The following is a 14,297-nucleotide window of genomic DNA, read 5'->3' on the forward strand; positions in this document are numbered from 1 at the left end:
TTTAAAACTCCCGAAAAGGCAGTCAAAGCAGGCAGGGCCAAGCCGGACCTGCTGCGCCTACCGGAATTGCTAAACCCAGTTGTGGTACCATTAAGTAATTGGTAGCTCTCTTAGAAGCCACGCCAAACTGTTCCAAAGAAAAAGACGCAGGAAACACTGCTAGCCCTGAGACCCATGAATAAGTCATCTTTTCAATTATTTATTTATTTCGAGACAGGGTCGCGCTCTGCTGGAGGGCCTTGGTGCTATCCGGCTCACTGCAGCCTCGACCTCCTGAGCTCAAGCAACCCGCCCACCCCAGCCTCCGGAGCAGCTGGGACTACAGGTGCGCACCACCTCACCGGGCTAATTTTTGTATTTTTTGTAGACACAGGCCTCACCCTGTTGCCCAGGCTGTTCTCAAACTCCTGAGCTCAAGCAGTCCGCATGCCTCCGCCGCTGAAAGTGCTGACATTACTGCCGTGAGCCACGCTGGCCCGCCAGAATAAGTAATATTAAGAACCGGTCATCTGTGAAGTTGTATTAATATAAGTAATTGCGTGGTCCTTCCACGAGAAATAGCAAAGATTGATAAACCTCCCAGTCTTATGACCGTGAATAAAATTCCTGAGTGTAAAACACAGTGAATTGATATACCGAAAAAAAGAAGGACCGCTGTTAAAAATAAAATTAACAATTAAAATTAAAAAGACGTTATAATAACGTAAAAGACACGATATAAAATTAAGTGTAAACAAACCATATATTTAAAAAGCAATAATTAGAAAAATAGGAATAAGATTTAAAAATACAATGGAAAAAACAAATAAATTTTAAATTTGCCAAAAACTCTTAAGAATTCTACAATCGTAAAATAGATTTCTCAAAGTTAAAACAGATACGAATGAAATATTTAATGAAATAAATATAAATGTGTAAAATGCAAGGAAACTGAAAGTAATAAGCGACGCGAAACAAGAAAGAAACGTCAGGGAAAAGAGAATTTAAAAACTGACGACCAGCAATGAAAGCACATCTTAACGTATTTTTATTTTCTAGGTGGAGACGTTTGGTAGCTGAGAATCTTTTCAAGGAGGAGAATCCAAAAAGCCTTCTGCTGCTATCTAAGGCTGCTTAGCTCCACAGATCCGTGGGCAGCACGCCCGGAGTAGAGAGAACGCGGCAAAACCAACGCGAAGAATCCACTCCAGGCAGTCTGAGAAACCCGGGAGGTGGCGCCGCAGACGGAGGGCAGGAGGATGGCGGCGTTCCAAAAGGCACTCGCTGTCACAGACCTCGGTGTCCTGCTGTCTGTCCCCGGGATGGGGAGGCCTGCACCAGGGAAGCTGCTGGAGCTTGAGTCTGTCGGGTTCCTCTGCCTGCCCCACCTCTTCTACGGGTGCCTCTTGCTGCTTCTGCGTCCCCGGCCAACTGAACTCAGTGGGCTTCGCTGTACTTGGTTCCAAGGTGCTCTGGACTCCAGGCAAGAGTCCGTTTTGCCAGTAGACTCCGGGCAGCCGCCAGCAAGGACTGGAAAGCAGTCCCAAATCACAGCTGTCCGATGAGTACTCTCCCAGTACTGGATACAAAGGAAGAGGCCACGGCCCACGATCTTCTGAACTCACAGTAGGTGGAGGCTGGGGCTCCGGCGCCACCTCTGCGGCATCCCAAGCCCGCTTCACACAGCCAAGAAAATGTTGCTCCATCGCTTAAGCCTCAGACCAACGTTTGCGCTGATCAAGGAGGGAGAGTCTGCCGCACTAACATCAGCCTGAGTATTTATGCTCTCCAGAGCCCGTGGGCGGAGGCCAGTCAGATGTTAAGAAACTCAGTAGTAACAAATGCACGAAAATTAGTAGACAAATGAAAAACGATAACATTTTAGAGAGTACATAGAGCCAAAACGAACCGTAATCCCGACAGAAAAACATAGCGAGAAAAGAAACCGAAATGAAATGACACTAAGCAAACCTTGCAGACAACTAGCGCTACAGAACGCAGGTATTAAAGAGCGCTGCAAGGGCCAAGAACCACCCGTTTCCGGGAAATGAGCGTTGCTGCCACCGGAAAACTGTCCCGCTAGGGCTCCGCGCTAACCACCTTGCGAACGAGAAACCGGCGCGTTGGACTTAGCAAGCGCCGGCACCTAGCGGATAGCGCTGGTATTGCCAAACGAATACCCGTTTCGGCGGCATACCGGGTGCTGCTAAAGAGAAACCGCGCGCTCTTAGAAAAGAGCGGTGCTTCCACACCTAAGCAACGTGTTTGGAGGAATGAACCAACTCCGTTTCAATGTGCTGTACCAGAAAAACCTGTTGTGGCATTTTAACGTGTTTTAATCCGTTCAATGTGTTTGATAGGTTTAATATGTTTTAACCCGTTATAATGGGTTGTGACAGAAAAAGCGCCGGCTAATGGTACCACAGAATTACTAGTGGCAACAGCGGCTCGGTGCAATCACCGTTCTGCACCGCAAAACGGGGTTCAGGAAGTTCCTAGGAGATACTAGCGGTTGTAGGACCGAGAAAGTGACAGCACGGAGAACGTAAGGGCCCCGCGAACGGGAAATGTCACGTCGGGTGCAGCAACTGAGAAAACGCCCAGTGGGCGCTACTGGCAAACGTGCTGATACAAAACCGCCAGCTCCGCGTAGGAAGCGGAGCCGCCAGACAGCACCCGGAACCTGATACCAGCGAGGCAAAGACCGAGCTCGGCTCCCCGGCTCCTGAGAGAATGAAAGTCAAAAAGCACGAATCTGAGACGCTCAAAATTAGTAGAACAAAAATACATAACGTTGAAATAAAAATAAAAATGTGAAATAATGAAAGTCTGAAATGCAAGTAAAACTGAAAAACACATCGGTAACGTTGTGCTCAGAGCAAGACACAAAAATAATTTTAAGATAAGCAAAAATTACAGAGAACCAACCCTACAAAGAAGAAATGTCAAATATGGCTAAGCGATGCAATGCCTACCATTAAAATATTTCTGTCAGATCTAAACCCCTGCAGGTTGCTCCTGTCATAATTTCCTACGACAAACAAACAAAAACGGCCACGGTTAAACGTGTTTAGCTACGTCTAAAAAATCGCAGTAGCTGCTATATCCCGATTTGGTCTACAGGAGGAAAAAGTCTCGATGGGCCGGACTTGCTATTGTCAAAGGGAGCTTGGTAAAACTGAGAAATCGCGTTCGCCGGCATTTCCTGACTTCCACGGGACTTTTAAAACACACAAGCATAGCTAAGACGGGACTCGATATTGAGAAACCAAACTTGGTATAAGAGCTCCCGACACTGCTAAACTGGTCATCACTAAACCTTAAAAAACAAAAAACAAAAAACAAAAAACAAAAAACAAAAAACAACGCATTCGCTGGTACCCATGTTTCCACAGGAGTTAAACATTTCTTGCGCAGCTAAAGCAAGTCTTACCAGGAGGAAACCGGAACTTGCTAGGACTACGAAACTTGAGGCTAGGCTGACCCCATGGTTGTTATGATTAGAAATCCGAGGCTACTGGAAACCCGGAGCTGCTGACAAATGAGTCACAGAGTGACTTCGCCTTCGCATGGGGAAACGGTGACTTCCTACGGCCTAGATATCGCAGCCAGGGCTAGACCGGTGTTTGTCTGAAGTCAGGACTTGCCTGGGCTGAGAAATCACATTTTGGCTATTCCCCTACTTGGACAGGGGCTGGAAATCCCAGGCGCCGCGAAATCGAAACTTGCTAGGACCAAGAAGCCAACGACGCGCGAAACCGTGGGGTCCTGCGGCAGAGACGCCAGCGGCGCCGCCACAGGACTGCGTTCTGGAGGCCGAGCCGGAACCCGTGCGGCGGCGGCGGCGGCGGCGGCGGCGGCGGCGGCGGCGGCGGCGGCGGCGCTGGGAAGAGACTGTGCCCCTGCAGCTCCCCTGTCACCGGCTCCGAGGAGCGTCGGGCTCCCCCCGCCCAGCCCTGCAGCACCCATCCGACAACGCCAGACTCGGCGCAACTGGGGCAGCTGCGACTTTGAATCTCCCAGATCCGCGGCCTGAGGGCTGCCCGCCACCGAGAAATGGAGGCACAGAGCTGTGAACAAGAGACCACGGCTCGGCGAAATGGCGGTGCCAGGAGCCTGAAAGGGAATGCAGCCGGCGGGGTTGTCAAGGACAACATTTGTTTTGGCGCGACCAACGGTGCTGTCGCCAAGAAACCGTCGACTCTGAGAAACAAAGAGAAGTTCGGCTGCCGAGAAACTCCGTGCAACAAGTGCTGTGACAGCAAAACCGCCGGCTCCGCGCCGCTGGCGAAAGAGCCAACGGAAACGCCGGGTGCTGCGACCGCGACGCCGGCACGAGAGGGCCTCGGATGGAGAAAGCCCGGCACCGAGACGAGGAAACTGTGCACAGCACAACTGCCAGTTGACACCAACAGAAAAGTGTCTGGTCTGCTCTCTGGGAGAAAGCGCGGATCAAAACCAGCAACTCAGTGGAGCGAACCCCGCAGCCACTGAAGAAGTTGCCCACGTGGCGGTGGGGCCAGGGAAACACCGCGATTTGGACGACAGCCGTGGGGGATACGACAGAGAAACATGCGCGGCCACAGAAGTACATCCAGCTCCGCGCAACCAGTGAGTGGTTCCGCGATCCAGAAACCGCCAGATGGGCTCGACTAGAAACTTCTAAAAAACTGTCGTCCCATAGCAGCTTTGCTACCCACGACAGACAGTCGCCTTTAGAGAGCACCTAACGGTGCTGAGACCGGCCTGGGCCAGCAAAAGCGCAGAGTGGTGCCGGTGCCAAGAAACGCCGGACTTGGTGAAACCAACCTTGTGACCACCGATTCCACTGGCTTCGCAGGACGCAACGGGCGAAGGCGCGGCGGAGAAACCGCAGGCTCCCTTCACCGATGATGCTGCGGGCTGGGGATGGTGGGGGGCACCCGCGAAGTTGTGAAACCAGCGGCGCTGGGACCCAGCGATCACCTGCCCGTAGCGAATGCCTGTGCAGTTGCAAAAGACAACTTTTGGCGGAAAGAAGGTTGCCGCCAGAGAGCATCCCATAGCGCTGACAAAGGCGTGGCGTTGCCAGTGAGAAACCGCCGGCGCTGGGAAAGGAACGGTGCAGCGACCGACCAACTGCGCACTCGGTGCCACCAAAGTGCTACCGGCTCTACCCACTCTGTCCCCCACGGGCTTAGGGAAGTCTGCTGTCTTTTTCTTTTCTTTTTTCCTCTGTCGCCTAGGCTGGTGCAGTGGTGTCATCTTGGCTCAGCGCAGCCTCGACTTCCTGGGATCCAGCGATCCTCCCGCCTCAGCCTCTAGAGTAGCCGAGAGCACAGGTGAGTGCTACCACCCCCGTCTAATTTATATATATATATATATAATATATATATAAAATATATATTTTATAATATATGACATATAAGATGTAATATATGGAGCGAATATGTAATATATTGCATATTATATAATATGTGATATACTATACATTATATAATATTAACATATATGATATTATATAAGATGTAATATATATTATATAATATGTAATATATTATATATAATATATAACGGATATGATACAATAATATAATATATTATAATTTATATATTATATAATATATGATAATTTATTATAATATAATACTACTTATGAGGCTGAGAAGGGAGGAGTGCGTGACCCAGGATGGTTGAGGCTGCAGTGAGCTATGCTTGTGCCACTGCACTCCAGCCAAGGTGACGCAGCCAGACCCTGTCTGAAAAAAAGTGAAAAAAAAAAAAAAAAAGCCAAAAACTACTGCGGAGTGGCCCTTTCTTCAAGCGTCTGCTTGCTTTCTCTAACACCACTCATTCTATTGCCCCTACTGAGCTTGAAACGATAATGCTTTCTTCAGGTGCCAGGTCTGGAGTGCTGGGGCACCTATCTCAAAACGCTGTCTCAAAACTCCAACAGGGAGCACCTAACGGTACTGGGTGCAACATTGCTCGCACGGAGCAAACAGCAGTCCAGTAACCTGGAAACAACAGGCTCTGCGAAACCAGGGACTCTGTGACCAAGAGAAATTGCCAATTCCAGACATAGCCTGGTTTAGAGAAATGAATGGCGTTGTCATCGAAAAAACACAGACTCGATTGTGACAGAAATACCGCCGCAAACGCCGCTACAGGGACAGCCGACACCGAGAACCAAGGGAAGCGGCTGAGAGCTGCGCCTCCACGGAATAACTGCCAGCCGACACCGTGCGAGTGAGAAACCGGCCACTCCATGAAACGACCAGCACTGCCACGGAAAAGAATCCGCCGTCGCCAACAAGCGGTGCTACCAGGAGAAACGGCTGCTTTTGAAGAAAACAGCCAGGAACGCGACTGAGAGACACTTGCTCCCAGAAAGAATTGGCATTTGTTCCAAAACACAGCCGGATAAACCGAGAACCTTCGGAGTGGTTGCACCGAAACGGGGTCACCCAGCACTTCAGCGTCCTGGGCTCTAGCAAGTCTCACAGAAGCAACCGGCAGTGCTACCACCGAGGAGCCCCTAGAGGGGCAAAACTAGCAGTAATGCCATCGACGAAAGGCCAGTTAGGCCAACAGAGTAGAATATTTAGTTCCGGCGATTATAGGCCAGCGCAAACCAGGCAGCATAAAGCTGAGGGTCAGCAAAACAAAAATTAGGAACAATTTTTGTTAAAGGACAAGTTAGCTGAAACACACACAGACACACACAGACACACACACACACACACACACACATACACACTGAAAACAATACCTTTGGGAAGATTCATCAAATGAAAATCCAAAACTAAGCAAAACGTGGAAAAATGGACTCTACAAAGAAGAGAATGCAAACACTTCTAAACGATGTGGTTTCACAGAGGTGATAACGCTGTCAGGCCTATATCAATATCTGCTCGGTCTCACCAGGACTTCTAACTAAGCGACTGCAGACACTGCTAAACCGCTACTTCCTACTCCTAAAATATCTTCTTCACCTTCATGCCCGGACTTCTATATTTGAAACTCAGGCATAAGTAAAGCAGGATAAGTCATCATGAAACCGAAAGTTACTGGGACTAAGGAGTCGTAGGCACGGCTATACTAGGACTGGTTGCGACTAAATATGGACTTGCAAGAGCTAAGAAATCACATTCACAGGGGGCACTTAGAATCGAAGCATGCACTTGTTACTCTAAGAAATCCCTAACCCAGGACTCGCTCAGAATATTTCGAACGCAGAATTAAGCATCTTTATCGCAGGCGAAATAAGCCGATACTTAATTCCGCTTAAGTCCGAACTTGCTACGCAGAGAAACCACAATCAGGGCTATATTCCGAGTGTAGGAGGTTTAAAACTCCCGAAAAGGCAGTCAAAGCAGGCAGGGCCAAGCCGGACCTGCTGCGCCTACCGGAATTGCTAAACCCAGTTGTGGTACCATTAAGTAATTGGTAGCTCTCTTAGAAGCCACGCCAAACTGTTCCAAAGAAAAAGACGCAGGAAACACTGCTAGCCCTGAGACCCATGAATAAGTCATCTTTTCAATTATTTATTTATTTCGAGACAGGGTCGCGCTCTGCTGGAGGGCCTTGGTGCTATCCGGCTCACTGCAGCCTCGACCTCCTGAGCTCAAGCAACCCGCCCACCCCAGCCTCCGGAGCAGCTGGGACTACAGGTGCGCACCACCTCACCGGGCTAATTTTTGTATTTTTTGTAGACACAGGCCTCACCCTGTTGCCCAGGCTGTTCTCAAACTCCTGAGCTCAAGCAGTCCGCATGCCTCCGCCGCTGAAAGTGCTGACATTACTGCCGTGAGCCACGCTGGCCCGCCAGAATAAGTAATATTAAGAACCGGTCATCTGTGAAGTTGTATTAATATAAGTAATTGCGTGGTCCTTCCACGAGAAATAGCAAAGATTGATAAACCTCCCAGTCTTATGACCGTGAATAAAATTCCTGAGTGTAAAACACAGTGAATTGATATACCGAAAAAAAGAAGGACCGCTGTTAAAAATAAAATTAACAATTAAAATTAAAAAGACGTTATAATAACGTAAAAGACACGATATAAAATTAAGTGTAAACAAACCATATATTTAAAAAGCAATAATTAGAAAAATAGGAATAAGATTTAAAAATACAATGGAAAAAACAAATAAATTTTAAATTTGCCAAAAACTCTTAAGAATTCTACAATCGTAAAATAGATTTCTCAAAGTTAAAACAGATACGAATGAAATATTTAATGAAATAAATATAAATGTGTAAAATGCAAGGAAACTGAAAGTAATAAGCGACGCGAAACAAGAAAGAAACGTCAGGGAAAAGAGAATTTAAAAACTGACGACCAGCAATGAAAGCACATCTTAACGTATTTTTATTTTCTAGGTGGAGACGTTTGGTAGCTGAGAATCTTTTCAAGGAGGAGAATCCAAAAAGCCTTCTGCTGCTATCTAAGGCTGCTTAGCTCCACAGATCCGTGGGCAGCACGCCCGGAGTAGAGAGAACGCGGCAAAACCAACGCGAAGAATCCACTCCAGGCAGTCTGAGAAACCCGGGAGGTGGCGCCGCAGACGGAGGGCAGGAGGATGGCGGCGTTCCAAAAGGCACTCGCTGTCACAGACCTCGGTGTCCTGCTGTCTGTCCCCGGGATGGGGAGGCCTGCACCAGGGAAGCTGCTGGAGCTTGAGTCTGTCGGGTTCCTCTGCCTGCCCCACCTCTTCTACGGGTGCCTCTTGCTGCTTCTGCGTCCCCGGCCAACTGAACTCAGTGGGCTTCGCTGTACTTGGTTCCAAGGTGCTCTGGACTCCAGGCAAGAGTCCGTTTTGCCAGTAGACTCCGGGCAGCCGCCAGCAAGGACTGGAAAGCAGTCCCAAATCACAGCTGTCCGATGAGTACTCTCCCAGTACTGGATACAAAGGAAGAGGCCACGGCCCACGATCTTCTGAACTCACAGTAGGTGGAGGCTGGGGCTCCGGCGCCACCTCTGCGGCATCCCAAGCCCGCTTCACACAGCCAAGAAAATGTTGCTCCATCGCTTAAGCCTCAGACCAACGTTTGCGCTGATCAAGGAGGGAGAGTCTGCCGCACTAACATCAGCCTGAGTATTTATGCTCTCCAGAGCCCGTGGGCGGAGGCCAGTCAGATGTTAAGAAACTCAGTAGTAACAAATGCACGAAAATTAGTAGACAAATGAAAAACGATAACATTTTAGAGAGTACATAGAGCCAAAACGAACCGTAATCCCGACAGAAAAACATAGCGAGAAAAGAAACCGAAATGAAATGACACTAAGCAAACCTTGCAGACAACTAGCGCTACAGAACGCAGGTATTAAAGAGCGCTGCAAGGGCCAAGAACCACCCGTTTCCGGGAAATGAGCGTTGCTGCCACCGGAAAACTGTCCCGCTAGGGCTCCGCGCTAACCACCTTGCGAACGAGAAACCGGCGCGTTGGACTTAGCAAGCGCCGGCACCTAGCGGATAGCGCTGGTATTGCCAAACGAATACCCGTTTCGGCGGCATACCGGGTGCTGCTAAAGAGAAACCGCGCGCTCTTAGAAAAGAGCGGTGCTTCCACACCTAAGCAACGTGTTTGGAGGAATGAACCAACTCCGTTTCAATGTGCTGTACCAGAAAAACCTGTTGTGGCATTTTAACGTGTTTTAATCCGTTCAATGTGTTTGATAGGTTTAATATGTTTTAACCCGTTTTAATGGGTTGTGACAGAAAAAGCGCCGGCTAATGGTACCACAGAATTACTAGTGGCAACAGCGGCTCGGTGCAATCACCGTTCTGCACCGCAAAACGGGGTTCAGGAAGTTCCTAGGAGATACTAGCGGTTGTAGGACCGAGAAAGTGACAGCACGGAGAACGTAAGGGCCCCGCGAACGGGAAATGTCACGTCGGGTGCAGCAACTGAGAAAACGCCCAGTGGGCGCTACTGGCAAACGTGCTGATACAAAACCGCCAGCTCCGCGTAGGAAGCGGAGCCGCCAGACAGCACCCGGAACCTGATACCAGCGAGGCAAAGACCGAGCTCGGCTCCCCGGCTCCTGAGAGAATGAAAGTCAAAAAGCACGAATCTGAGACGCTCAAAATTAGTAGAACAAAAATACATAACGTTGAAATAAAAATAAAAATGTGAAATAATGAAAGTCTGAAATGCAAGTAAAACTGAAAAACACATCGGTAACGTTGTGCTCAGAGCAAGACACAAAAATAATTTTAAGATAAGCAAAAATTACAGAGAACCAACCCTACAAAGAAGAAATGTCAAATATGGCTAAGCGATGCAATGCCTACCATTAAAATATTTCTGTCAGATCTAAACCCCTGCAGGTTGCTCCTGTCATAATTTCCTACGACAAACAAACAAAAACGGCCACGGTTAAACGTGTTTAGCTACGTCTAAAAAATCGCAGTAGCTGCTATATCCCGATTTGGTCTACAGGAGGAAAAAGTCTCGATGGGCCGGACTTGCTATTGTCAAAGGGAGCTTGGTAAAACTGAGAAATCGCGTTCGCCGGCATTTCCTGACTTCCACGGGACTTTTAAAACACACAAGCATAGCTAAGACGGGACTCGATATTGAGAAACCAAACTTGGTATAAGAGCTCCCGACACTGCTAAACTGGTCATCACTAAACCTTAAAAAACAAAAAACAAAAAACAAAAAACAAAAAACAACGCATTCGCTGGTACCCATGTTTCCACAGGAGTTAAACATTTCTTGCGCAGCTAAAGCAAGTCTTACCAGGAGGAAACCGGAACTTGCTAGGACTACGAAACTTGAGGCTAGGCTGACCCCATGGTTGTTATGATTAGAAATCCGAGGCTACTGGAAACCCGGAGCTGCTGACAAATGAGTCACAGAGTGACTTCGCCTTCGCATGGGGAAACGGTGACTTCCTACGGCCTAGATATCGCAGCCAGGGCTAGACCGGTGTTTGTCTGAAGTCAGGACTTGCCTGGGCTGAGAAATCACATTTTGGCTATTCCCCTACTTGGACAGGGGCTGGAAATCCCAGGCGCCGCGAAATCGAAACTTGCTAGGACCAAGAAGCCAACGACGCGCGAAACCGTGGGGTCCTGCGGCAGAGACGCCAGCGGCGCCGCCACAGGACTGCGTTCTGGAGGCCGAGCCGGAACCCGTGCGGCGGCGGCGGCGGCGGCGGCGGCGGCGGCGGCGGCGGCGGCGGCGGCGGCGGCGGCGCTGGGAAGAGACTGTGCCCCTGCAGCTCCCCTGTCACCGGCTCCGAGGAGCGTCGGGCTCCCCCCGCCCAGCCCTGCAGCACCCATCCGACAACGCCAGACTCGGCGCAACTGGGGCAGCTGCGACTTTGAATCTCCCAGATCCGCGGCCTGAGGGCTGCCCGCCACCGAGAAATGGAGGCACAGAGCTGTGAACAAGAGACCACGGCTCGGCGAAATGGCGGTGCCAGGAGCCTGAAAGGGAACGCAGCCGGCGGGGTTGTCAAGGACAACATTTGTTTTGGCGCGACCAACGGTGCTGTCGCCAAGAAACCGTCGACTCTGAGAAACAAAGAGAAGTTCGGCTGCCGAGAAACTCCGTGCAACAAGTGCTGTGACAGCAAAACCGCCGGCTCCGCGCCGCTGGCGAAAGAGCCAACGGAAACGCCGGGTGCTGCGACCGCGACGCCGGCACGAGAGGGCCTCGGATGGAGAAAGCCCGGCACCGAGACGAGGAAACTGTGCACAGCACAACTGCCAGTTGACACCAACAGAAAAGTGTCTGGTCTGCTCTCTGGGAGAAAGCGCGGATCAAAACCAGCAACTCAGTGGAGCGAACCCCGCAGCCACTGAAGAAGTTGCCCACGTGGCGGTGGGGCCAGGGAAACACCGCGATTTGGACGACAGCCGTGGGGGATACGACAGAGAAACATGCGCGGCCACAGAAGTACATCCAGCTCCGCGCAACCAGTGAGTGGTTCCGCGATCCAGAAACCGCCAGATGGGCTCGACTAGAAACTTCTAAAAAACTGTCGTCCCATAGCAGCTTTGCTACCCACGACAGACAGTCGCCTTTAGAGAGCACCTAACGGTGCTGAGACCGGCCTGGGCCAGCAAAAGCGCAGAGTGGTGCCGGTGCCAAGAAACGCCGGACTTGGTGAAACCAACCTTGTGACCACCGATTCCACTGGCTTCGCAGGACGCAACGGGCGAAGGCGCGGCGGAGAAACCGCAGGCTCCCTTCACCGATGATGCTGCGGGCTGGGGATGGTGGGGGGCACCCGCGAAGTTGTGAAACCAGCGGCGCTGGGACCCAGCGATCACCTGCCCGTAGCGAATGCCTGTGCAGTTGCAAAAGACAACTTTTGGCGGAAAGAAGGTTGCCGCCAGAGAGCATCCCATAGCGCTGACAAAGGCGTGGCGTTGCCAGTGAGAAACCGCCGGCGCTGGGAAAGGAACGGTGCAGCGACCGACCAACTGCGCACTCGGTGCCACCAAAGTGCTACCGGCTCTACCCACTCTGTCCCCCACGGGCTTAGGGAAGTCTGCTGTCTTTTTCTTTTCTTTTTTCCTCTGTCGCCTAGGCTGGTGCAGTGGTGTCATCTTGGCTCAGCGCAGCCTCGACTTCCTGGGATCCAGCGATCCTCCCGCCTCAGCCTCTAGAGTAGCCGAGAGCACAGGTGAGTGCTACCACCCCCGTCTAATTTATATATATATATATATAAAATATATATATAAAATATATATTTTATAATATATGACATATAAGATGTAATATATGGAGCGAATATGTAATATATTGCATATTATATAATATGTGATATACTATACATTATATAATATTAACATATATGATATTATATAAGATGTAATATATATTATATAATATGTAATATATTATATATAATATATAACGGATATGATACAATAATATAATATATTATAATTTATATATTATATAATATATGATAATTTATTATAATATAATACTACTTATGAGGCTGAGAAGGGAGGAGTGCGTGACCCAGGATGGTTGAGGCTGCAGTGAGCTATGCTTGTGCCACTGCACTCCAGCCAAGGTGACGCAGCCAGACCCTGTCTGAAAAAAAGTGAAAAAAAAAAAAAAAAAGCCAAAAACTACTGCGGAGTGGCCCTTTCTTCAAGCGTCTGCTTGCTTTCTCTAACACCACTCATTCTATTGCCCCTACTGAGCTTGAAACGATAATGCTTTCTTCAGGTGCCAGGTCTGGAGTGCTGGGGCACCTATCTCAAAACGCTGTCTCAAAACTCCAACAGGGAGCACCTAACGGTACTGGGTGCAACATTGCTCGCACGGAGCAAACAGCAGTCCAGTAACCTGGAAACAACAGGCTCTGCGAAACCAGGGACTCTGTGACCAAGAGAAATTGCCAATTCCAGACATAGCCTGGTTTAGAGAAATGAATGGCGTTGTCATCGAAAAAACACAGACTCGATTGTGACAGAAATACCGCCGCAAACGCCGCTACAGGGACAGCCGACACCGAGAACCAAGGGAAGCGGCTGAGAGCTGCGCCTCCACGGAATAACTGCCAGCCGACACCGTGCGAGTGAGAAACCGGCCACTCCATGAAACGACCAGCACTGCCACGGAAAAGAATCCGCCGTCGCCAACAAGCGGTGCTACCAGGAGAAACGGCTGCTTTTGAAGAAAACAGCCAGGAACGCGACTGAGAGACACTTGCTCCCAGAAAGAATTGGCATTTGTTCCAAAACACAGCCGGATAAACCGAGAACCTTCGGAGTGGTTGCACCGAAACGGGGTCACCCAGCACTTCAGCGTCCTGGGCTCTAGCAAGTCTCACAGAAGCAACCGGCAGTGCTACCACCGAGGAGCCCCTAGAGGGGCAAAACTAGCAGTAATGCCATCGACGAAAGGCCAGTTAGGCCAACAGAGTAGAATATTTAGTTCCGGCGATTATAGGCCAGCGCAAACCAGGCAGCATAAAGCTGAGGGTCAGCAAAACAAAAATTAGGAACAATTTTTGTTAAAGGACAAGTTAGCTGAAACACACACAGACACACACAGACACACACACACACACACACACACATACACACTGAAAACAATACCTTTGGGAAGATTCATCAAATGAAAATCCAAAACTAAGCAAAACATGGAAAAATGGACTCTACAAAGAAGAGAATGCAAACACTTCTAAACGATGTGGTTTCACAGAGGTGATAACGCTGTCAGGCCTATATCAATATCTGCTCGGTCTCACCAGGACTTCTAACTAAGCGACTGCAGACACTGCTAAACCGCTACTTCCTACTCCTAAAATATCTTCTTCACCTTCATGCCCGGACTTCTATATTTGAAACTCAGG

General features: G+C 49.5%; 2 protein-coding genes across 2 annotated transcripts; both read right to left on the minus strand.

The window, feature by feature from the left end:
* Window positions 1–1,004: 1,004 nt before the first annotated feature.
* Window positions 1,005–1,685, minus strand: LOC129464851 (annexin-2 receptor-like). Its single transcript, XM_055246288.2, has one exon. It carries the CDS (start codon window positions 1,683–1,685, stop codon window positions 1,104–1,106), a length of 582 nt encoding a protein of 193 aa, XP_055102263.1. The 3' UTR covers window positions 1,005–1,103.
* A 6,625-nt stretch (window positions 1,686–8,310) lies between these two features.
* LOC129464852 (annexin-2 receptor-like) lies at window positions 8,311–11,132 on the minus strand. Its single transcript, XM_063619883.1, has one exon. The coding sequence runs from the start codon at window positions 8,989–8,991 to the stop codon at window positions 8,410–8,412; it is 582 nt and encodes a 193-aa protein (XP_063475953.1). The 5' UTR covers window positions 8,992–11,132; the 3' UTR covers window positions 8,311–8,409.
* Window positions 11,133–14,297: the final 3,165 nt, after the last annotated feature.

The sequence above is a fragment of the Symphalangus syndactylus genome, chromosome 16 (genome assembly GCF_028878055.3).
Source record: "Symphalangus syndactylus isolate Jambi chromosome 16, NHGRI_mSymSyn1-v2.1_pri, whole genome shotgun sequence".
Taxonomy (NCBI): Eukaryota; Metazoa; Chordata; class Mammalia; order Primates; family Hylobatidae; genus Symphalangus; species Symphalangus syndactylus.